At 38.0% G+C, this 22,342-nt stretch overlaps 2 protein-coding genes across 4 annotated transcripts in view; one reads left to right on the plus strand and one right to left on the minus strand.

The window, feature by feature from the left end:
• The window catches only part of LOC110040158 (serine/threonine-protein kinase mTOR-like), a 28,237-nt gene extending 20,585 nt beyond the window's left edge, over positions 1-7,652 (plus strand). Inside the window, exons 46-64 of the mRNA XM_089281753.1 lie at positions 14-111; positions 315-411; positions 582-680; positions 932-1,054; positions 1,347-1,529; positions 1,745-1,879; positions 1,976-2,150; positions 2,442-2,577; positions 2,831-2,978; positions 3,428-3,550; positions 4,131-4,213; positions 4,626-4,698; positions 4,817-4,891; positions 5,171-5,306; positions 5,714-5,773; positions 6,066-6,140; positions 6,578-6,658; positions 6,983-7,088; positions 7,180-7,652. Of these exons, the coding sequence (XP_089137879.1) occupies positions 14-111; positions 315-411; positions 582-680; positions 932-1,054; positions 1,347-1,529; positions 1,745-1,879; positions 1,976-2,150; positions 2,442-2,577; positions 2,831-2,978; positions 3,428-3,550; positions 4,131-4,213; positions 4,626-4,698; positions 4,817-4,891; positions 5,171-5,306; positions 5,714-5,773; positions 6,066-6,140; positions 6,578-6,658; positions 6,983-7,088; positions 7,180-7,195 (2,022 nt within the window). The 3' untranslated portion in view covers positions 7,196-7,652. The remainder of the gene's footprint in view (positions 1-13; positions 112-314; positions 412-581; positions 681-931; positions 1,055-1,346; positions 1,530-1,744; positions 1,880-1,975; positions 2,151-2,441; positions 2,578-2,830; positions 2,979-3,427; positions 3,551-4,130; positions 4,214-4,625; positions 4,699-4,816; positions 4,892-5,170; positions 5,307-5,713; positions 5,774-6,065; positions 6,141-6,577; positions 6,659-6,982; positions 7,089-7,179) is intronic.
• Positions 7,653-7,751: 99 nt separating this feature from the next.
• Positions 7,752-20,515, minus strand: LOC110040121 (pyroglutamylated RF-amide peptide receptor-like). Of its 3 annotated transcripts, XM_089281756.1 has the most exons (7): positions 20,365-20,515; positions 19,806-19,909; positions 15,145-16,285; positions 10,905-11,042; positions 10,336-10,606; positions 9,216-9,470; positions 7,752-8,873 (listed from the first exon to the last, which is right to left on the minus strand). In XM_089281756.1, exons 4-7 carry the CDS (start codon positions 11,009-11,011, stop codon positions 8,529-8,531), a joined length of 978 nt encoding a protein of 325 aa, XP_089137882.1. In that variant the 5' UTR covers positions 11,012-11,042; positions 15,145-16,285; positions 19,806-19,909; positions 20,365-20,515; the 3' UTR covers positions 7,752-8,528. The 3 variants fall into 3 exon arrangements, with proteins under 3 accessions (XP_089137882.1, XP_089137880.1, XP_089137881.1); XM_089281754.1 differs by having other exon boundaries at positions 10,905-16,285; XM_089281755.1 differs by lacking the exons at positions 19,806-19,909; positions 20,365-20,515 and having other exon boundaries at positions 10,905-17,963.
• Positions 20,516-22,342: the final 1,827 nt, after the last annotated feature.

The raw sequence follows: 22,342 nt of genomic DNA on the forward strand, positions 1-22,342 counted from the left end.
TTATTTATTACAGGTGGCAAATCCAGTGATTACATATGCGGTGCCGGCAGTAAACGGTTTCTTTAAATCAATTGCATTGTCCAGCGGAAACTCCCTTCAGGATACTCTCAGGTAAGTGACCACTGACCAAGTATTTACGACGAGTTTATGAGCCTACGGTCGTGACGTAACATTCATTTCTAAATGCTTAGAGGAGGGTCACGCTATTTTCTGTTCTCCTAGCAGTTAGTCAAATGTCCTCAACAATGTACGTGAAGTGTGTCCTAAAAGAGCACAACTCTGAAGTTTAGTTCTTCATATCTTTGCTTCGTTAGACTGTTAACGCTGTGGTTTGATTATGGTCATTGGCCCGAAGTCTATGAAGCTCTTGTTGAAGGAATCAAAACAATTCAGATTGACACATGGCTGCAGGTACTGAATATTAAAAATAATCATTTTATGTTGTAATAGTACAGTTTAAGATAAACTTCTTTTGCCAATTGGGAAAATCTGTTTCGGTCGGTAACAAGTGCCTTGTATGTAAGCGCTGTATATAGATGCTGTTTAAAGTTGTTACATGTTGGTTGTTTTTACTGGTTCAGGTTATCCCGCAACTTATCGCCAGGATTGACACTCCTCGTCAACTTGTCGGACGGCTTATTCATCAGCTCCTAACAGATATCGGCAAACATCATCCACAGGTAACTGCATTCCGCTGTAGCTTGTCACCAATAGCAACTCTACAAACGTCACGCATCATACACTAAGGCAATAAGCAACAGATATTTGGTGTACATACATGAACTAGTGGGCTATCGCTCCTTGTGCCTTTCTGTAACAGCATTACCCTCTCTGTAACTAGTTGAGAAAACCCTGCATGTTTTTGTATGGCTATACCAGTCCTTGCAAATTAAATGTTTGTTTGTTTGTTTGTTTGTTTTTATCTGTCTAGGCCTTGATCTATCCACTGACTGTGGCCTCAAAATCAGCCAGTAGTGCTCGCCGTAATGCAGCTAATCAGATCCTAAAGAACATGGGTGAACACAGTCAACAGCTCGTACAGCAGGCAGTCATGGTATGTACTCTGCCTGACCACCTTACAACACATTTCCTGATTTTTACTTGAGGAGACAATATTAGCCGATCTGTATGCCAGCTTCCCCTTAAGCCGGAAAAGTTTCTCGTTGTGGGTTCTGCAAAATAAAATTCTTTCTTAAGACTGTTTAGGGCGTCAAATCTTAGGATGAGTTCTCACAGTCGAGTGTTTTCTTCCCGCTGTACAGATAATAAATCTCTGTGTTTTATCAGATAATGTTTGCAAAACCAAGCTGAATGGTCTACAACACTATAAAAAGGTTTGTTTTTAGGTCAGTGATGAACTCATCCGAGTCGCCATCTTGTGGCACGAGTTGTGGCATGAAGGACTTGAAGAAGCTTCAAGACTTTACTTCAGCGAAGGCAACGTCAAAGGAATGTTTGGTGCGTTAGAACCGCTGCATCAGATGATGGAGAGAGGACCACAGACCCTTAAAGAGACTTCGTTTAACCAGGTACAGCTAAAGAACCAAATGTGATATCACTAAAATATATAGTCTTCTGAAAAGTTACTGTTTGAGTTGGTTTCGTTCACTGCCTTCCCATTTGTTCGTTCGTTCGTCCGTCCGTCCGTCCGTCAGTTTGAAGTTCAACTCGATGTAATGTCAGTCGATTGTAAACTTCTTCATCGGATTTTTAGTGATGATGTAATTCTGTTGTTTTCTGTCAGGCTTATGGTCGCGATCTGATGGAAGCCCAGGAATGGTGCAGAAAGTATCAACGATCAGGAAATGTCAAAGATCTGACACAGGCCTGGGACTTGTACTACTTGGTTTTCAGGCGAATCTCCAAACAACTCCCACAGGTACGGCTAAAACTTTGTAGTCAAGAAGGCAATCACTGTTTTATTCAAATTCACTTAAACTTGAATCCAGTACAATGCGTATATTTGTGATTTCAGTTGACGTCTCTGGAGCTTCAGTATGTTTCGCCCAAGTTATTGATGTGTCGTGACTTAGAGCTTGCTGTACCTGGAACATACGAACCTCACAAACCAGTGATCCACATAAGACATGTACATGCTTCACTTAACGTCATTACATCCAAACAGAGACCTAGAAAACTCTGTATTACTGGTGAGTGTGACCCAGAAAACTCTTTATTACTGGTCAGTATGTCGGCATTGAAGTTTCTGTGTACAGTGTCACCTCGTTGTAGTTGCCATCCAAATCTGCTGTGGAGTCTGATACTAATTGTATATTGAGTGATAACTTTCTAATTACTTCCCCTGTGGTAAAGCCTTTTAGTCGGTGGGCTAGCGTTCATGTCTCGTTACTTGAAATGTTAATGGTCGCGGTAGACTCAAAGAGGGCAGCCTTCTCGCAGATTAAAGCCCTTTGACCGAGGCTAGTGAACTGATCTTGCAGGGAGCAATGGTTCGGAGTTTATGTTCCTGCTGAAAGGTCATGAAGATCTACGCCAGGACGAGCGAGTTATGCAGCTGTTTGGTTTGGTGAATACACTGTTAGCTGGAGATCAAGAAACTTCTAAAAGACATCTGGGGTATGAATCTCTCTCAATTTATTTTGTCTGTGTTCCGCTGTTTGATCAGTCATTGAGCCCAGTGTAAGCTGAAAGCTACACCAGAAAACACGAGAAGTCCTGAGTATGGGCTCCCTGTTCTGGCTCATATTTACATTTTCGGGTTTGTGCTAATGCTAACGTGATGAGAGAAGAACGCATCCGAGACCGTCCTTTTGTTTTACGTCTAAACATTGTGATTGCAGTAATGTGTTGTTTTGGTTGCTATTTTCAGAATTCAGCGTTACGCAGTTATCCCACTGTCAACAAACTCAGGTCTGCTGGGCTGGGTTCCTCATTCCGACACATTACATGCTCTCATCCGGGACTACAGAGAGAAGAAAAAGATTCTACTCAACATCGAACATCGCATCATGCTAAGAGTAAGTTTGTTACGGGAGGAAAATTCTTCCTGTTTTCTGTGACTCTTAGATCCAAACGTAAAGAGCAATTTTATATGATTATTCACTGGTATAATTTTGGCACGTAATACTGCTTCCATCGTAAGCCACGTAAGGGGCTTGGGGAGGAATATCAGACAGGAATGAGCGGCATAAATGTAGGCTCACACGTATCAGGAAAAGGGAATAACATTTGGACAAAGTGAGAGGATGGAACCTTTTCCTCTCAGTACAATAGAAGTTTAGAAGGCTGGAAAAGACGGTGATTACACTATCTTTCACAAACTCCTTGAAGTAGAAAACTCGATAATCATGTTTAGGGCTCGTATAGTAATAGTAACTGAATAGTAATGGTAGCGTATGTATGATGACTGGAGATTACTTGGTCTATTGTGTCTTACTGTTGATGTTGTTATTTTCTAACCAATCAGATGGCTCCAGACTATGACCATTTGACTTTAATGCAGAAAGTGGAGGTGTTTGAGCATGCGCTGTCCAACACTAATGGAGATGACCTCGCTAAACTACTATGGCTCAAGAGTCCAAGTTCAGAGGTAAGCAGATGTAAACTTGATAACCTGAGGTGTACTCCAACAATTCACGGATAACTGTTGGGAGTAACACTAAAACAATACAGCCTCGACTGTGAATAATTCAGAAATTCAACGTTACAACAACACTTCATCGACACACGTTGCGTCTAAGAGCTAAGTAAGTCCGATCAAAATACGAACGTGTATGCAACTAGAACAAATAAGAAATAAGAAATAAATTACATTTGTCACAAGAGCAATAAGTTTAATATCTATAGCATGAAATATGCCTAATCATTTATTTATATGCATACTATCAACACTAAAAACTCAGCTAGGCACACAGTGGAAATGACATTTAACTGAAATTGTGCGGCGCCGTATTCTCATAAAGTTATATTCTGCGCAATATATGCTTCTTTGTCAATTGAAAGGCCATGTTGCCTGATTTCTATTCAGTGTCCCGACTTCCACTTGTCTATTTTGTAAGTAGAGAAAACTGATCAGCTTCCTGGAATTCTTAGCATTCTTGTTCAGATGTGTCTCATATACACGGCCCCAGGAGCTTGTGCCTTTAAATACGCTTTACCATTGTTTGTAGGTGTGGTTTGATCGTCGAACTAACTACACTCGATCTCTTGCTGTTATGTCCATGGTGGGATATGTGCTGGGCCTGGGAGACAGGTGAGACACTCTCGGCAGTTCCTCCTCAATCATTTCTTTAGTTTGGAATGGCTTCGCTATATTCGACATAACTGCACAACAAAAGATACACTTCATAGATACACTTCACAAGATATAATTTTTATTCACACCACATACAACATAATTATATACAATACTAATACTAAGTAGTGTTTGTTGCTGTTACATGTAACCACAGCACTGATAACGCGTGTTGTAATGATATTGCTTTTATAAGAATTTCTACTTACACAAATGTCTAGTCTTACAATTACACTGACAGAGGATGCACATGCCTACCACAACAAAGCAAATAGCAATTTACTATGTTTGTTGTGAATGTGGACAGTTTTTTGTCTTCCTGGCTACCTTGTTTTCTGTGTACTCAATAACATCCGTTTCTCTGTCTTAGACATCCATCTAACTTGATGCTGGATCGCTTAAGTGGAAAAATCCTTCATATTGACTTTGGAGACTGTTTTGAGGTATGTATCACCAAGGCTTTCTTGAATTTTACGTGTGTACTGTCAATTTACCTGGCTTTCAACATGAACGGCTTCACAATCATGAACATGCTTTCCGGTATTTTGTTTCGCTCTGTAGGTTGCGATGACCAGAGAGAAGTTTCCAGAGAAAATTCCATTTCGACTCACAAGAATGTTGACTAACGCAATGGAGGTACAGCTAGTGACACTTGAAAGAACCTTTTACAAAATCAAGACTGACACTGGTGTTTGGTTTGGGTACAGGTGCTGAATATGGGCTAGAAAATCGTGTTGTTCGTCGCATATTAACTAACTTGGTATCCAAATTTTAGATTCCCCGAAAAAAACTTTAAAACTGAAGAATATGCTTGACTTAATTTAATATGTCTGAGGCATGTGTACAAATAGCGTGTTTTCTGGTTTACTTCTTAGCCATGTTTATAGATAGCGTGTTTTCTGGTTTACTTGTAAGGTGACTGGCATTGATGGAAATTACCGCATGACATGCGAGAGCGTGATGCGAGTTTTGCGGGCTCACAAAGACAGTGTGATGGCTGTTCTTGAAGCGTTTGTTTATGATCCTTTGCTCAACTGGAGACTTATGGATTGTAAGTTCAATAAAATGGGATCAACTTTTTCATATAAATGATCTACTTAACAACGTAGGGAAGTCTTATCCATATTATTATGGTTGGGTACTGTGAAAGTTGAAAGTAAGATCTGACTAAGAAAGCGTGACCTCAACGAGCCAAACGAAAGAACTAGTGACCTGAATGAATAATTGAGAGAAAGCGTGACTCGACCAAGCAAAATGAGGCAAAACGTTAAGAAGTGTATTTTCTTGTATGTATGGAGAAAGAAATGTGTTCACTTTCGAGGTTCGTTCAAGACATACATTAATTCACAATAACATGCAATAAGTACATCTAATATTAAAATGAAATTTATGCAAGCTGAGACAGAGAGCAGCAAAAGACACAAACTCACCTCTGTTTTTTTGTGTTTGTTTTCACAGCTACACCGAAAATCAAGCACTCCAAGGGCCGATCGGATACGATGTCTGAGGGAGGGGAGGGTAAGTTGTTCTTTGATATTCATCACATTAATCGTCGTCCGGAATGTTGTCAGCGCACCTTCCTAAATTCCAAAGTTCCATGTGTGGAAAGATGTTACGTGTAAGATATAGTGACGAGCACCTCTCACAAGCTATGTGTCCGTTTGTCTGACTGTCAGTCTGACTGGCTGGGGGCTGTTACTTTATTAATATGTTTGTGTGTTTATTCGTTTGACTATAGATAACTAAATAAATAAATTAAATCATTTATTTAATGATTAGCAATTTATTATGCATTTTTAATTGTTACCAGATCTTTTGGAAGGTGTAGATGTCAATCCCGAAAGGCCAACAAAGAAGCAGTCGACAGAACACATGCCATCTTATGGTAAGAACAAACTGAACTCACAAGGTAGCCCAGTCTAATGACGATCTTATTGTGAAATCGATTTTGAGTTATAAAAAGCACACCCACATTTAGTGGCAGCCCGCTCTTTGTTTCATCTGATTTGGCAATCGCACAACATCGTCTCGTGTACCAGCGCGCAGAAAGATAAGAGCAAAAAATAACAAACGTTTTGTTCTGTACAGTTCTGTACATTTCTAAAGCTGAAAACATTGCGCTAGTTCTGCTGTTCTAAATGGGCGGGGGAAATGTGTAAACCAGTCTTTACATGAATGCCATTATGGGACAGCAGTTTTAAAAATGTTTTTGTCAACCATACTTTAATTGCTATTAGTCCTCCGCTTTCCTGAGAGCTAGTTATGTTTTGAAGCGTCTCAAAATCAGGGTTAAAATAACTAGATATTGTTCTTTCCCTGTAGAAGATGAAAGCGGCCCCAAACCTGAAGCGCTTAACAAGAAAGCTGTCGCCATAGTAAACCGCGTGAGAGACAAATTAACAGGTATACTGTTAAGTCATGCTATAGCAACAAGGAGTAAGGTAAAACTTTCCGATGGCAGGCGATTTTACCGTCTTCAAGTAACTCGTGATAAACAAGAACGCGGATAACATTGATAGAATATCATGCCGTGCACCGCTAGGCAGTCGTTTAACAACAGTTGTTGATACTTGGCAAATCTAAGGGACCTGCTTATTATGATTCAATGCGTTCTACAAAGTTGGCTGACCCGTTGAGTTCTAGTCTTGCCTGTGTGTGGATAATCCACAGTATTGTTTGAATTAAACTAAATGTTAGACCAAACACTGATTCCTGTACATTTTATAGGTCGTGACTTCACCAGTCATAACAATCTTGATGTAACAACACAAGTGGATCTGCTGATCAAACAAGCCACCTCACATGAGAATCTTTGCCAGTGCTACATTGGATGGTAAGACGTTTGTTTGAGTTTTCTCACAATAGTTCTCGCTGAAGATCATTGCATGTATATCTGATATTTTTTACTTTACTTCTTTTCACAGGTGTCCATTCTGGTAATGAGACCTTCCGTTATTGAAAGGCACTTCATGAAGAGGATTTTGCCCTCGATACGCTGTGAAACTCGGCAAGGTTTAACTGGAGGACGTGAGGACCTTTTCACGAGAAACCCTTGCAAGGCTGACATTGCGAGAATTTAAACTGAGAATTGCTTATTTGCCAGCGCGCTCAATGACTCTGGTCTTCCAGAGTTATGTCGCAAATCGAGATCTGTTTCTTTTTTGATTCAAAGGTCGAGCTAAACTTGTGCTTAGCCAATGTATCAGAAGGGGTATATGTGGGTATTACAGCGATCTGAGGGTTTCGCTTAGGATAGTGAACTGAAGGTCTAAGTGTGGCAAAAACAGAAAATGGATTTCAACATTCAACAGTTGAATCAACTGTCGTCATCAAAGTTGATCATATGTAAATTTGATAATATATATGTATAAAAAATCAATAAACGTATGTAAAAGTAGTAATTTTCGTGCTCTGTTTCTTCTACCCTTATTAGAAATGGTACCTCGCAGAAGTGTGTCTGCAGCGTATGAAACGCTAAATTAATTGATGGATAACATTTATATCAGGTGGCTGGTGAGACAATTTATTTACAGCTTATTTACCGTGCGCTGTAATAATTTTTGAGAGAGATGAACGATTACTTCAACTTCAGCATCACAGAATAAATCGGCTTTGAAACCCCCCACCCCCCTCCCCCAGCTGTGAAAGTTGAACTGACAAGAATAAGTTAACGTCTCTGTCTGTTAATCAGTCAACATTGTCATGCATATAAAAAATGAAATGGATTATACTTTGAAGGGATAATTACCAGGAATAAACTTGTTGTAGACCTTTCGAATATTGACCGTCGCCCGCGTTCGCAAAAAATACGACTGTTTTGCAGTCGAGCTGGAAGAATACAATCTTAATTCGGAGTATAGTTACTGAGATACATAAAAGTTAAATAGTAGTAAACAATATGTCAAAGCTACTTTGCCTTGGGAAGGATTCAGCAGTCCAGACCTTAATTGTCCCGTTGACAGTGTTAAATTCTCGTATTTAGTTGAAGGAACAAGTTCCAGTTCACTGAGTCTGCTTTCGTCTTGTTACTAAGCAACTTATTCAACCTTGATGTCAACTTTCCAAGTAACCTCAACTGTTCCTGCTGTTAATTGATTGGACAACAAACCTTCCGCGTGCTTGTTTCCTCAACTAAATTGCCGCACTTATTACATAATTATCAATTCTTATGTTATATCAAGAAAAAAAGCTGAGTGTTTATTGAATTACTATGGCCGGCACCGTCCTCAAGCTGTTATGTTAAAATCTTCCTTGAGAACATGTGCTCTAGGTGTCAGTCCAAGCAGGCGCCTGCAGTGTTAGTCACGCGAGACGTGTTGTTGGCAAGTTGCACGCTGTAGGGCTCGCTCGAGGGTTGTACTCTGGCTGCGCACTTGTAACAGAACATTCCCTTCAGTTTCCCCCTGAACCGTTCATTCAACAGAGAATATACAAAAGGGTTGATGGCAGAATTGAACATGAACATGGTGTCGGAAATGGCGTAGGAGGCAGGACCAAACATGTAGATGTCATAGTAGCTTAAGATATATATTAATAAACCAGTAATCCAACAGACTCCAAAGATGGCACTGACAGTGATCACACTCAAGGTGACTCGCTTCCGCACTCTCAAAACTCCCTGAAAAAACAACGAAGAAAAGGCCTTGTAAAACGAGCAATTAACATAACGATTCGGACAGACAAACTTCAACAAAGGAACACTGGCATCGCCTCTAAAAATCAAACATTATATTATTTGATGCAAACTCTACAATCACTCTTGTCATGTACATGGCAAATACAAAATGTTTATGGTCGAACATAAGCAGGCTGCTTATGCTTAAATTGTAATCTTGCCGACGAAAAATTACACCGGCTGATTACGAACATGTTGATTTGACTCTCTCACTGTCACACATACAAACCGATAAGGTCGTGATAGAAATTCGCTATTTCCTACCGAATTCTTGATAAGTCTCACCTTTTGCCGAAACGCGAGTTCCTGACCATCATTACGCTTAAACCACAGCGTATAAACGACTCTGGAGTATAAGCCCGTCATCACGATCAATGGAATAATGGCCAACAATACAAGCCAAGTGGTCTCATTGGCCGCGCCCATCCAGCTTTTAGGCCAGTTCCACTTGCAGTCGCCGGTTATTTCATCAAATATTGTAACCAGAATCAGTGGCATGTTTAAAGCGACAGCAAAGATCCAACAACCAGGAATAATCACCTGAAATTGACGAGATTTGTATCAGTTTATTTACTGCGATGGAAATGTTAAATCAGTGATAAATGGAGTAGACAATGAAACATAATAGCTTCACAAGTTGACCAGCGCTAGCACCTCTATACATTGCTGCAAAGATCATCATCGTCATAGTTAGTAGTTGTAGTTATAGACGAATTAGAAGCAGTAGCAGCAGTAGCAATAACATCAGTATTTCCAATAGTTGACTCGGTAGCATCGAAGAAATTGTCGTGATAGAGCCGGGGAGGAGGTACTTCCTTAAAAGGGCTATATAGGTATGTGCGTCCCCAAAGGGTATGGTTTTTCAGCCGTTTTGGTCATAAATAAGGTATCGATTTTAGCCATTTTGGTCAGAAACAAGGTATGGATTTTGCAATCTGGTTTTGAATTAAGTATGTTTGTTAGATGAAGCTACTTTTTCATCATTATCGATAAGACCATCAACGAAAGCCCTTTATAAATTATGCTTAGAGCAACTGTGCCAGCCGCAATGGCCATAAATAGGGTATCAAATTATTGGTCAGGTCATAAACAAAGGAGGGAAAATCACAGATTTAGGTCATAACTAGGGTAAGGGTTTTGAGAAGCGGGCCGCACACCCCCACCAAATTTTTCTGGGAGTACCTCCCGGGTGATAGAGCTAGTGTGGTAGTGATAGTGCACGTTTGGTAGTGCTAGTGCCGTAGTATGAGGAAATGTGAGTGAGTTACAACCATGAGTCTGCGCACTTCTCGTTCTTTGTGACTAACCTCTACTGATCAATTGTATAGTAAGCCAAAAAGCATGGTGCCGTTACAAATAAATAATCTAAAGTTTTCATTTATTTAATTCATTGTTATTTACTTACCTTGACTTTTCGCTTGGTAAGTTTTCCTCTGCTACCAAGAGGACACATTACAGTGTAATAGCGTTCGACAGCAATAGCTACCAGAGTGACAGATGAGGAAGCTGCTCCCACCCATGCCACATTTCCCCCTGTTAGAATCATGCATAACCCAGAGCCAATGGCCCCGTCTGGGTGAGTGAAAGTTTTCTTCAAAATGTGATTTGGAGCTACAAACGCCGCGAACGTGATATCTGATATGGCTAGGTTCACAAGTAGATAATTGATGGGACTCCTGTGAAATAGATATCGAACTTATTTCAATAGCAGTAAGTGAAGTAAGCAAGTCTACAACTAGGATGCATGCTCAAGTGTAGATCGCCGCTTTGAATTGTACACAGTCTTTCCCTTTGAAGTGGAATATGACGAAGTCACCCGCCAACGGCATGGCGGACCATTCTGAGATGACGCAAAGAAACACTGAGCTGTTACCTGTCTTCAGTAATGTTTTTTTGCTCGCCTATCAGTCCTTATTGCTTCTAACGGCTCGTTAGAAATCAGAAATACCACCATTACAAATAAAATCAGCATACCTCATATCTCGATTTCTGCTTATGACGAAGATAACGAGGCAATTACCAATGATGTCCGCAACAATGAGAGTGGTGAGTATTGTCGTTACGGCAACGTCAGCAGACATGACTGAAGGCTGTCAATATTAGTCACATGCCCTCAGAAATAAGCAAAGCAAATAAAATTGTATTTTTCAAACTTTATTTAAACAGAAAATCGTATAATATTGCATGGTCATTCGAAAAGTTGTGTTAATTCACACCTCACCATGTCGCGTACAAATGTTTGACCTAAACTCATGGGGTATGAGGTGTATCATCCTTGGTTACGATCCTGTCCAGGTCAAAGAATTGTACTTATTTTATCCCGTTCAACATTTAAAGAGACTTCTCTCCAGATGTTGATGCTTCAGAATTCTTTAAGGAATTCCCTATTAATTGCTAAAAGTTTACGATAACCGTAAATATTACACACTGTTGCAGATCTAAAGCTTCTAGAATGCCCATGTTTGGAGACTGATTCTCAAGGACAGCAGATCAATAAACGAATCATTACCTAAACTGAATCATCGGTTGACAATCAGTAGGACAACTGCAAACTTCGATGAATTGTGTAAATGATCGATTGTCAACTGCCGAAAACCATGTACAATAATTTGAATATCACTTTTGGTTTTGGGTGAAGTTTAGAGTCTTCAGAGGCCACTTCATAAGTACATCTATTTAGCATTTTAAAACCCCGACCCAATTAGACTTAAGCTTATTGAATTTCCTTACGCAAACAAGTCACATCAGTTAGTATTTCCCAGGATTAATTTGCTTCTAATGTTTCCGAATATAATTTTTTGAGGTCTTAATTGTGTATTGCCTTATTGAACTCGATCCAGTACAATATCAGTTAAGCGTAGACCCTTATTATTAATGAATTTTAAAAATTAGCTGGACTGAGAGTTTCTCATCTTGATTGCCTTTTATAACTTAATTGCAAATTCTTTACTTCCATTTCCTTGAAAAGATATCTAGCGAATGAAACTGCTGGGGCTGCAGTTTAACTGCGTCTTCTTACAAATTATTATTATTATTATTATTATTATTATTATTATTATTATTTTGTAAAAAAAATACCTCTTAGTCAATGGGTCTGGGGTATGTTATGAGCGAATCAGTGGATGAGTGAGTGAGTGAGTGAATGAGTGACTGAGTGACTGAGAGATGTATTTATGTCACACCAATCAGATCGGGGCTACTATAAACAACCAATCAAATGGCCGCTTGTAAAGGTGAATCACGTTTCTGAAAATTTCATCCCGATTTTAGGGCGACCATCTTCGTTTTTCTATAAACAGAAACAGGTATTCTTGTATTGGCCTTATTCCTACATTTCCGATGCTGCGTGTCCTGTGGTCAAACCCATGACTTTGTCGGCGGTTTTCAAAAGATTTTAAAATTCGATAATCAGCCGAGGAATCGTAGTCTTTGGTATACACTAACATGTCATAAAGGTTTTGCTTTTTATATTACTTGAAAATTCGAATGAAATGAGTCTAAGCCGCTCGACAACTTGGTGATTTCTAGGACAGGAAAGATTGTTTTTAGTGCAAAATACTCTTTTGCGATGGTGAGAGGGCTTTCGTCCGTGATCCTATTCGCCAGGTCAGTTCAAATCGATATCATTCGCATTAGATGCAGTTCACGAAAAAAGAATTAAGTCGAAACCACTTATATTTTTCAGTTTGTGAATGTAAGGCCTCTTGTTGTGTATTTTATTAATATGACAGCTACCTTGGTGAGACCATGAGAAATGTGCAGGTGCGACTTGATGAAGAAACTAACAGTTGCAGCGGCTCTGAGCCCACCGCCATCTACGTGTGAATCGTTCGCATTCTTTTAGCTGGCGCATACTTTGCACGGCTCAATCCACTACAAAGCGTAGAATCATCGAAGGCCTAATGATCCAACAATGGAAACCATGCGAAACTGTTCCCATCGGGAATTACGTAACAGATATATTAAATACACAATTAGCGGGTGGTTTTTTCTTACCCTGAAGATGACCTGGCGTCGAAAACGTTCGGTGCTTCTGTTTTCTTAATTTTCAACTTTTTAAGCATTGTAAATAGAAATTGAACATTTGTTTTTCCAGTAGCTCTCTGAGGTTTTTTTTTTGTTTGTTTGTTTGTTTGTTTTTTGCTGATGCGTTGCAATTTTTGTCCTGCTTCCTTTTCCTTTACTTTTTCTCTCTTTCTTTTCTTGCTATTTTCTATTATTTACTTCCTCTTTATCAGCTGCAAAAGTTTTGGTACTGACCGTTGTCTTTCATTTTAAATAGCACCTTCCTGCCAGTAATTTTATGTTTTTACCATAAAGATGTGATCATGACACCTGCCTATTGAATCACAGCAGTGCATGAGAAGCCCAAATTTAAATGATTTCTTTGGTCCACATCCACCCTAATCCAGCATTTTAAGGAATAAAAATGAAAAAAAGGCACTGGTAATTCTTGAAATCCTCAGTATACCGGTCCGTTTTGACATAATATGTTGGACAATGTGAGACCTGCAATTTCCTTTTTTTGATGCTCTTTCTTTTCTCGCTATCTTCTACTCTTTACTTCCTAAGAAGTGAGTACAGAAATAAACGTCATAGGAAACGACTGGACAATGGGAGACCTGCAATTTCCTTTTTTTATTTTTAATGCTCTTTCTTTTCTCTCTTCTACTCTTTCCTTCCTTTCTATCAGCTGCAAAAAGTTTTGTTACTGACCGTTCAAAAGACCGGCAAATAAGACATCGATCATTTATGGGATCAATGGCCAATTTTATCAGCAATTTTGCACCAATGAATGAACATTTGTTTTATCAGTTTTTTTTCTTTTTTTTTCTTTTTTCTCTTTTTCTTTTTTTTTTTTGCTGATAATTCTTATTTATTAGTTTTTAATTCTTAGTCAGCAGGACTCTGTTGATAACAGTACTTTGTACTGAAGGGTTATCCTAGCGGAATATTCAATTAAAATTATTATTATTATTATCATTATCATTATCATTATCTATATCATTATCATTATCATTATTATTATCAGTATCATTATTATTATTGTTATTATTATTATTTTGTGTGTTTATACCATCAAGGTATCATTATCATTATCATTATCATTATCATCATTATTATTATTGTTTTATTATTTTGTGCGTTTATACCTTCAAGGTGCAATTTGATGCTCAAACGGAACTCTTTGAATTGAAACTAAAGTTCAAAATTTAGGCTAAAATCTTTATTAATTGTTACAACCGTTCTATCTCTGTGAATTCTACTCCATGTATATTGTTAAATGCGATATAAATTGAATTGAAAGCCAGTATTTCATGTCATGTTTTGCCCAGAAACATAACTCCTTAAAAAAACACAGAGCTGGCCACCAAACCAAACCAACGCTATCTGTTTAATTATTATTGCTTTACGCATTTAATGATAATTAAACTGAGGTCGCAATTAAAACTTAAAGGGAACTGGAGAGCGGATAAAGATTAGTGTTTCAAAAAGATGAGTGTGAGAGAGACAATTACGTAACCATATTCAGTGCCATTATGATGAGTTTTTCGGCACAGGATAACACTTCGAGCAACTGTTTTAATTTTGACAGAAGTATGTCAGTAGAAGTTCAAAGGAATTTAAAAGATAAATGTCTGTCGTGAATATTTAGGTTCGTGATTGTAATTTTATTGGTACACGTGTTATAATTTTAGAAGCTTCGTAAACCCTCGTTAGTTATAAAACCAGTAATTAATCGGAAAACGTCGTACAGTTCTAAGTAGGAAATTGCACATATGGTTTATTATTTCACATTTCTACTGAACAAGAAGTTAATCGTGTTTTGCGCGTTAAACGGGACTTTTGAGTTTAATCGCTTTAGTGTTTGTAAGACCTCTGCTCTTTGCTTCTTTCACAGCTAGCTGTAGCGAGAAGAGCATATTATCCAATGGCAAACTTTCTAAATTTAATAGTGGCTGTCTTAGCATTTTATGATTGTTTCTTAGTTTACTTTATGTGGTTCCCCATACCTTAGTAAAGTCAAAAACCTAAACTGTCAAATGATCAAAAGACGTTTTAAAACTGCTCAAGAAATACCCAGTGAGTGAGGTGGTGAGAGTTAGAATTGATCGAAACATTATGTGGGCGCAGGTTAAAGAAATACGACATAGCTTATCTGCTGATGTCCCAGGAAGAAAATATTTTGTTTTTTTTTATATAAAATGCTTACCTTGGTTTTTGGGTTTGATTGCATTTTGTTTGTCTTTCATTTTAAATAGCACCTTCCTGCGAGTAATTTTATGTTTTCTGCAATAAAGATGTGATCATGACACCTGCCAATTGAATCACAGCAGCCCATGATAAACTCAAATTTAAATGATATTTTTGGTCCACATCCACCCTAATTCAACATTTTAAGGAATAAAAATGAAAAAAGGCAGTAGTCTCGAGCTGATGCAGCTGGTTTCTTCATGAAATCCTCAGTAAACCGGTCCGTTTTGACATGATATGTTGGACACGTCAAGTTGTTTGCTGAAAATCATCACTTGTTGTCGACTACTTTTGCTTCTTGTGCCAAGCATGTGGGCATGAATGCGGTTTTTTTTTTTTTTTTCAATTCGTGAGGCAATAACTTGCCAGTGATCTGACAGCATTTTTTTCCCTTTATTTTAAGACCTTCCTTCTTGAAAAAAGGAAAGTCTTACGTATAAGTAGCGTTTCAACGAGAGGGCTCATGATTGAGAATGCAAATCGGCGTCATGTTCGCTGTGACATTTAACAAGCGAAGAAAACTTGCCGGTCCAAAACCTAACTCGGCTGGTTTATTTTGTTCCAAATTAGCAATATATAATGCTCTGTTTGAAAACTTGGCAGATAACCATCAACTGATGAAGACTGGTGACTAAAAATAACATTTGAGAGGAAGATATAACGAAACACTGTTGTCACTCCGACCAAGTAACAAGCATGTGATCGCTTGCTTCATTTTGGCATCCATGTTTTCTCTAAACTCAGCATTTGCTTTGACAGCAAACAAAATAATGACATGCATTGACAGAGCACAAAACACATGCGATGACAATTCGAAGAAATTCAGAGAATTGCAATAACTGTTTCTGATCCGTGAAACATGTCTCGTGAGATAAGTATTTTCAAGAAATTTTGTCTATTGCAACACCTATAGGCAATATTTTTTTGTCGTCAAAGTAATTGTGTGGTACGAAGTGAAAAAAGGTTGCTAGGTAAAATAACGGTCAAATATATAGAAATATCAAAATAATAACTTACCAAAATGTCGAAATGGTGAAACGGCAATGTTCCTCTCGGATGCGTGGCTTTATCTCGAGATGATATTGGATGCTACCCACGTACTTAAAATTGAGGAAAATGATATTAATGTGAAAAGCTCTAAGAAGCGAGTACACAAAAAAACGTCATAGGAAACGACTGGACAATGTGAGACCTGCAACTGCTTTCAGTCTTATTATTTGCCCGGTCTTAAAACGGGTATTCTGAAACTTGCATTTGTCGTTATTTAAGCTTTCCACTTAATTTCAATATTTAAATTTCTTTATTTGATAGGCTAGATAAATTTTCAAAAGTAGCCGCAGCTGCAAATTATAATGATTTCCATTGTCGACACTGTTTTAATTCAACCTTTTACGTTGCTGTATGGTTTTATTCCGTACAAATGATTAAAAAAATTCAATTTCTGAAAGTCCTGGTTCATTTATGTCTGAGGTCGAATTTTTACTGTGCAATTTCAAGAGGAAGTTAACAAGCATGCAGACGTTTAAACTGACAAAAAAAAAAAAAAAAAAAACTGGGGAGGATGCATAAGGAACACGAAGTATTGACCTTTCATTGTCACTTTATTGAAAAACTGCCTGACAAATTTGCTAGATATTATGCACATTTCGTTTAGCTGAGATTTGTGTGAATAAACATGAAGTTGAATAGTCGCTGAAAACTGACATTGTTTTGGTTTTAAGGTCAGGATTAATATATATGCTGTAATTCAATAAACAGAAGGAAATTACGGCTGAAAACTGTTTTAAAACTCGACCCTAGTTATTCACAATTATGTCCCATTGATTAATATTAAAAGCAATTGCGTAGGACGGGACGTATCTGTTTGCCTTCTCACTGAATCTGAAAATTAGTCAGTGGAAAACAAATATCTGACAGGTATGTAGATGATTAATTAGAAGCAGAAGGTATTTTAACGCTTTCCTTTTCGGGCAACCGACGTTTCAGGCTCTCAAATTCGCTAAACCGTCCTTGGGTGGTAATATTAATCGCATTGATCGTTTAAGAGCAGGAGGGTAGTTTGTACGCTTGACTAGTTAAGGATGTTTTGAAAGTAGTTTGGTATTGGCCGATAGCATTTAGCTTGCGACAGGGTTTCGAGCTAAATAGCACGTTTACTATACATTGTAAAATCGATATTCTATTATCCTAGACAATCATCTTAATGAAAGTTAACTGAGCTAATATTCCAAAATTGAATAATATTATCTTAACGAACAATGACATATAGATGTCAACAAATTACAGGCGTCTTACGACACACGTCTCTGAAATGAAAGAAAAAAACTTCCTGTCCCGAGCAGGATTTGAACTTGCGTGATATCCACTACACTAGGAATCTTACTCAAAACACGGCGGCAACGGCAACGCGAACGTGGCCAAACAAAAGGGTTAATGAGCAGAACAGTGGCTGTGCGCGTGCGTTACAATTCTTGGTACATTTCTTTGCTGTCCTCTACAAATCAACAACGTAAGTAAAATGACCAATTTTTAAGTTCTGTTACAACGGGACCCACTACGGCTACTTTTTCGTATTTCTATTTGGAACTGAACGCATTCGTAGCATATTCAGCGGGGCAAGTTTTAATCCCGACAAACACACCGAATAGATCTAGGTAAATGCGAAATTCCAAAGTTAAATAGAAACACAGTCATTTTTTACTAGGCGTCGTCCCTGCCGTCGTCGTTTATGCGTAAGGTCCCTACTATCGGGGTAACCACGCTGGCTACGTGGCAGCTTACTGTAGTGAGTAGATCGAGCGCCGCCAACCCAAGGGACATTTTTCTTTCGAGACATCTGTGTGTTTTATGACTAAATCCCCAAATCCGGTTGGATGACAATAGAGAAATTACAGTTTAAGCCAGGAAAGCCTTGCAGACGATGATAGATAGATGTAAACAAATTAATTCCCAAGACTTTCCTGGCTTAAATAATTTATCTATTGTCATCAACCCGGATTCGGAGATTTACGGCATGAAACACACAGATGTCTCGAAAGAACAATGTCCCTTGGGTTGGCCGCGCTCGATCTACTCACTACAGTAAGTTGCCACATATCGTGGTTGCCCTGATGGTGTAGTGGATATCACGCCCAACTAGTATGTTCAAATCTTGCTCGTGACAGGAAGTTTTTCTTTCATTTCAGAGACGTGAGTCGCAAGCCGCCTGTAATTTGTTTACATCTATAGCTCATTGTTTGCAAGGCTTTCCTGGCTTAAATATTTTTTTTTACAGTTAACGAACAATTTAACGTGAAAATTTGTGTATTACATTATTACCACGGAATATCAAGAAACGCGACCCACAATAGGCATATTAGAAGGAGTTTTAGTAGCTAAGCAAGGATCTCACTTTTTAGGATTAAGAAAACAGTGAAGAAGTGCATACACGACTGAAACCAATTTTTAGGTAATGAATGCCTAGAAACTTGTTGAAAATGAATTCCATAGGTATGCCAAGCCGTAAACTACCTCAGTTTTGATTTCCATTTCAAGCTTTAGCAAAGTAAGGCAAACCACATTAAACATTAATGCACTACTCGTGTTAATGCAGATTATGTTGGTAATTTACAGCACAGCTCATCAGAAGAAAACAAACAATTGTGCGTGGCCAGTAAAAGTTGAAATCCAAAAACATAAGCAATTTTTTGTTTGGTCATGCAGTGCTATTATAAATTTTTAATTGTATTTTGTTTTTATTTCATCAGGACCATTCTATAACGTTTCTCCGATAGGATTATTATCATAAACTATAGGAGCTAGCTTAAAATAGACATGGGCACCGAATTAATTACCCGGCATTTCTAACCAGCCGCTTAACAACGAGGAACACTTTGTGAAGAAGACTTTGAGCTACGGTCGAAAAATTCGGTGCTTAACACATATAGTTTTAATGTGAGTATGTGGAAAAGTGCAGCTGGCAGTTAAACCTGCAGTTGATCTATTAGTTTACGATTCACAGAACTTGTTACTTTGGTGAGGAAAGTGATAAGTAAATTAAGATAAGAGCAAAGATCTCGCTTATCCATTCTCAAGGAAATATATTAAAATGTCAACATTCGTTTAATCGAAAAGAAGAAAAAACAAACAAAACCAAAGCTCGGCAAATGGTTGGGGCATATGAGGATCGGCGGCAGTCTTCAACATGTCGAGCTGGGTATTTTTATGTACACATATATCCTTATTCATTAAGTCCGCTTTTTTTTTTTTTTGGTTTTGGTATCGAGCAGGATATTAAAGCATCTGGACTTGTAACAGAAGGTCTAATATGTTCCACTCCTTGCTGTGAAACTAATTTTTTTCTTCCGACTATGTCTGTGTTACTGACAGAAAAAAGCATCTTCTTCTCAAAACAAGAGATTATGCTCAAAATGATAACTGTAATATGACCACAAGATTGTCACTTATCTTAAAACCACCATAGCCATGTGTCCTTATTGGCAGCTATCGTAACAGTGTTTGTAGTGTGCTTGCTAAGCGATAGAAATAAAAATAAACTGGTAATCTAACTTGCCAAGTCTCAGGAAACTTGCCATGCTTAATTTACTGCAGCAACCATAAAAAAGAAGGAAAAAAACCCACCTGAAAACTGCCATATAGCAACTACACCAAAGTTCGGATAGTTTCACATTTTGCAGCAAATGTTCTGCAGGTTCGCAGGTCAAGCGATAGAAACTGTTGAATATCTGACAATCAAAACAAAATGTAACGAGAAATCACCTATTAAGCTAACCAAAGTTTAAGACGAGAACGTTATAAGGGTGGTAAAAAATGTGTTTATGTCGTAAACAAACGTCTGCAGGCAGGTTAAGATTTCGTGAGTCGGCCAAACACTAAAGTAAGGGGTAAACGTTGAATATAAAGCATTGGCACTAAATGAACACGGTAAAAAAATACACACGTAGCGCGGTTGTGAGATAAGTTGCGCGAGGCCTTGCGTAATGTAACAGCCCAGCTTATAAACTGGCCTTGTTGAAGCGTTGCCGCAATTATTTGCTGTGAAAATTAGCACTACCCTCCGGTTTGAGGAGAATTGCTCAGTGTTACAGTGCATTAATAGTAGCAAGCACATGAAACAAGCGAAACGTACCTAAATTACCGCAATACTTTATGCATGAAACAGCAATGTTCCCTTACTTACCAGAAGCAATAAACAAGTCAATCGAGTGGATCTGATACAAGATGCTGCAACTCTAGTCCAAATCGCCGGGCAAAGAATTTGTTTTTTATCGAAATATGAAAAAGTTTCAAACAACGAACTTTTAGAAAACAATAACCCTAAAATAAATATCAGTAGCAGCTGCTAAAATTCAGCAAATGTGATATGATGGACAGAACTGTGGGATATCCGGCAAATTGTTAGTTGCCATTTCCGATCCTTACCTGGGGATTCTGAAAATGTGTCCTTCGAGTTTTTCGAAATGAGGGCTTCCCTTTTTAATTTCAATATTTAAATTTCTTTGAATTTCAATGGTAGACTTGAACGTTTTTGAGAACCTGCCGCAACTGTAAAATAATAGAAATCCGTCATTTCGTGCGATTCATATGTTGTTAGTTTAAGCTATGTTATTTTGTTATTACTTTATTACAAGCTGTCAAAATCCGGTGTTATCCATTTGCGAAAATTTATTCTGATTAACATTTGTTTGGCGTGTTAGTTTACGACGCAAGTTGATGGCAGGAATTAAAGAAACTGACGTTTGAAATTGATACAAGTCTCGGCGGACGCATTGCTGAGTTAAGCGGATTTTCAACGCTGTCACTTGATTTAATAACTGATGTCAATAGGCATGCGCAAATGTTGTTTAACTGGGCTTTGTGAACAACATGAGTTAATGAGGCGCCAAAAGGAAAACACACTATGATTGAAAACGATAACTTGCGATTGGATTGTTTGGAGCTTATGCCTATTCATACTGAAAACAATTGCGCAGAATGTTTTTAACCTGACTCTGAGAATTAATCCACGGGGGCATGAATAATACACCTTATTCGATTACGCGGTTTGTTGCCCCATTTCAGCCCATGTGATGATACTCTTGAGAATTCTTCCTTTCAAATTTTCAAATAGTCGTGTGCGTATGGATAAATAACTTTTAGATGGATAAATGAACAATTCTCTAGAGAATATCACTTGGTCTGTAATGGGAAAACAAACCAACCAAGCGAAAAAAGTCTATCGACATTTAATTTTAAAAATAATCAAAAAGAGATTTTTTTGTCATTTCCGCCAACCATAGGTTTGTCAATTTCTATTCTACATATAAGTAAACAAACTTAGCCAACCTGTTCTCTAGCCGTCAGTAATTTTAAATAATTCGTTACGTTAAGGATCGCTTGATATCATGATGCGAGGTCGAAATCTTTAAAAAATCACAAAAAGATCGCTTACGTTCTAATTCGCTTCGCTCAAACGAACGTAAATCATTTTACCCTTAAATTCCCGTAATACAAACAAATCACACGAGAAATATGGTAGGATGCGCAAGCGGGTCCAAAACAGTTTATTATAAGATAGATAGTTACTAATACAGAGTGGACTGCAAAAAAAAAAAAGAAATTACAAAGTTGTTGTTGTTGTTTGTTGTTTGGTTTTGGTTTTTTTTTTACAATTTTTTACACACTACTGTATGGAGAAATTAATATACACTCGATAATGCATTACAAACCTAAATACTTAGTTACTTGCAACCTGTTTTCAAGGCTTTCTTCAACATACATATCCTTGGCAGAATCAGATTTCCATCTACCATGTATTTTAAGAAGTCTTTCTGGAATCGAGTTACTACTATTACGTACCGCAGATGTAATACCACCGGATCTTAAACTATGAAGACCATAATCACTAGGGTTGAGGCCCAGCTGACTTAAGGTATCCCTTAAGATATCTCTATAAGTAGTTTAAGAAATCTTTCCACTTCTCAGGGTATAGCTAGAACTACTACGGTGAAAAACAAGCGGTCTAAATAAAGGGAGAGAACTACATAAGTCAATACTAGATAAATCTAAATACCGTTGTAAAACACCAACAGGACAGTACTTCGACCTGGATGCACTAATAAAGACGAAAATCCCTTCCCTATAAACATCCGTCTTACTACGAGGTACAAAGATTCTTA

The sequence above is a fragment of the Orbicella faveolata genome, unplaced genomic scaffold (genome assembly GCF_042242905.1).
Source record: "Orbicella faveolata isolate gen_17 unplaced genomic scaffold, um_ofav_v1 contig_12, whole genome shotgun sequence".
NCBI lineage: Eukaryota > Metazoa > Cnidaria > Anthozoa > Scleractinia > Merulinidae > Orbicella > Orbicella faveolata.

Coding starts and splice junctions, on each gene's coding strand:
- LOC110040121 (XM_089281756.1), bottom strand. CDS start 11,011: ATGTCTGCTGACGTTGCCGTAACGACAATACTCACCACTCTCATTGTT. Junction 10,607..10,904: donor AGCAGAAATCGAGATATGAG/GTATGCTGATTT, acceptor TCTATTTCACAG/GAGTCCCATCAATTATCTAC. Junction 9,471..10,335: donor TTACCAAGCGAAAAGTCAAG/GTAAGTAAATAA, acceptor CGTCAATTTCAG/GTGATTATTCCTGGTTGTTG.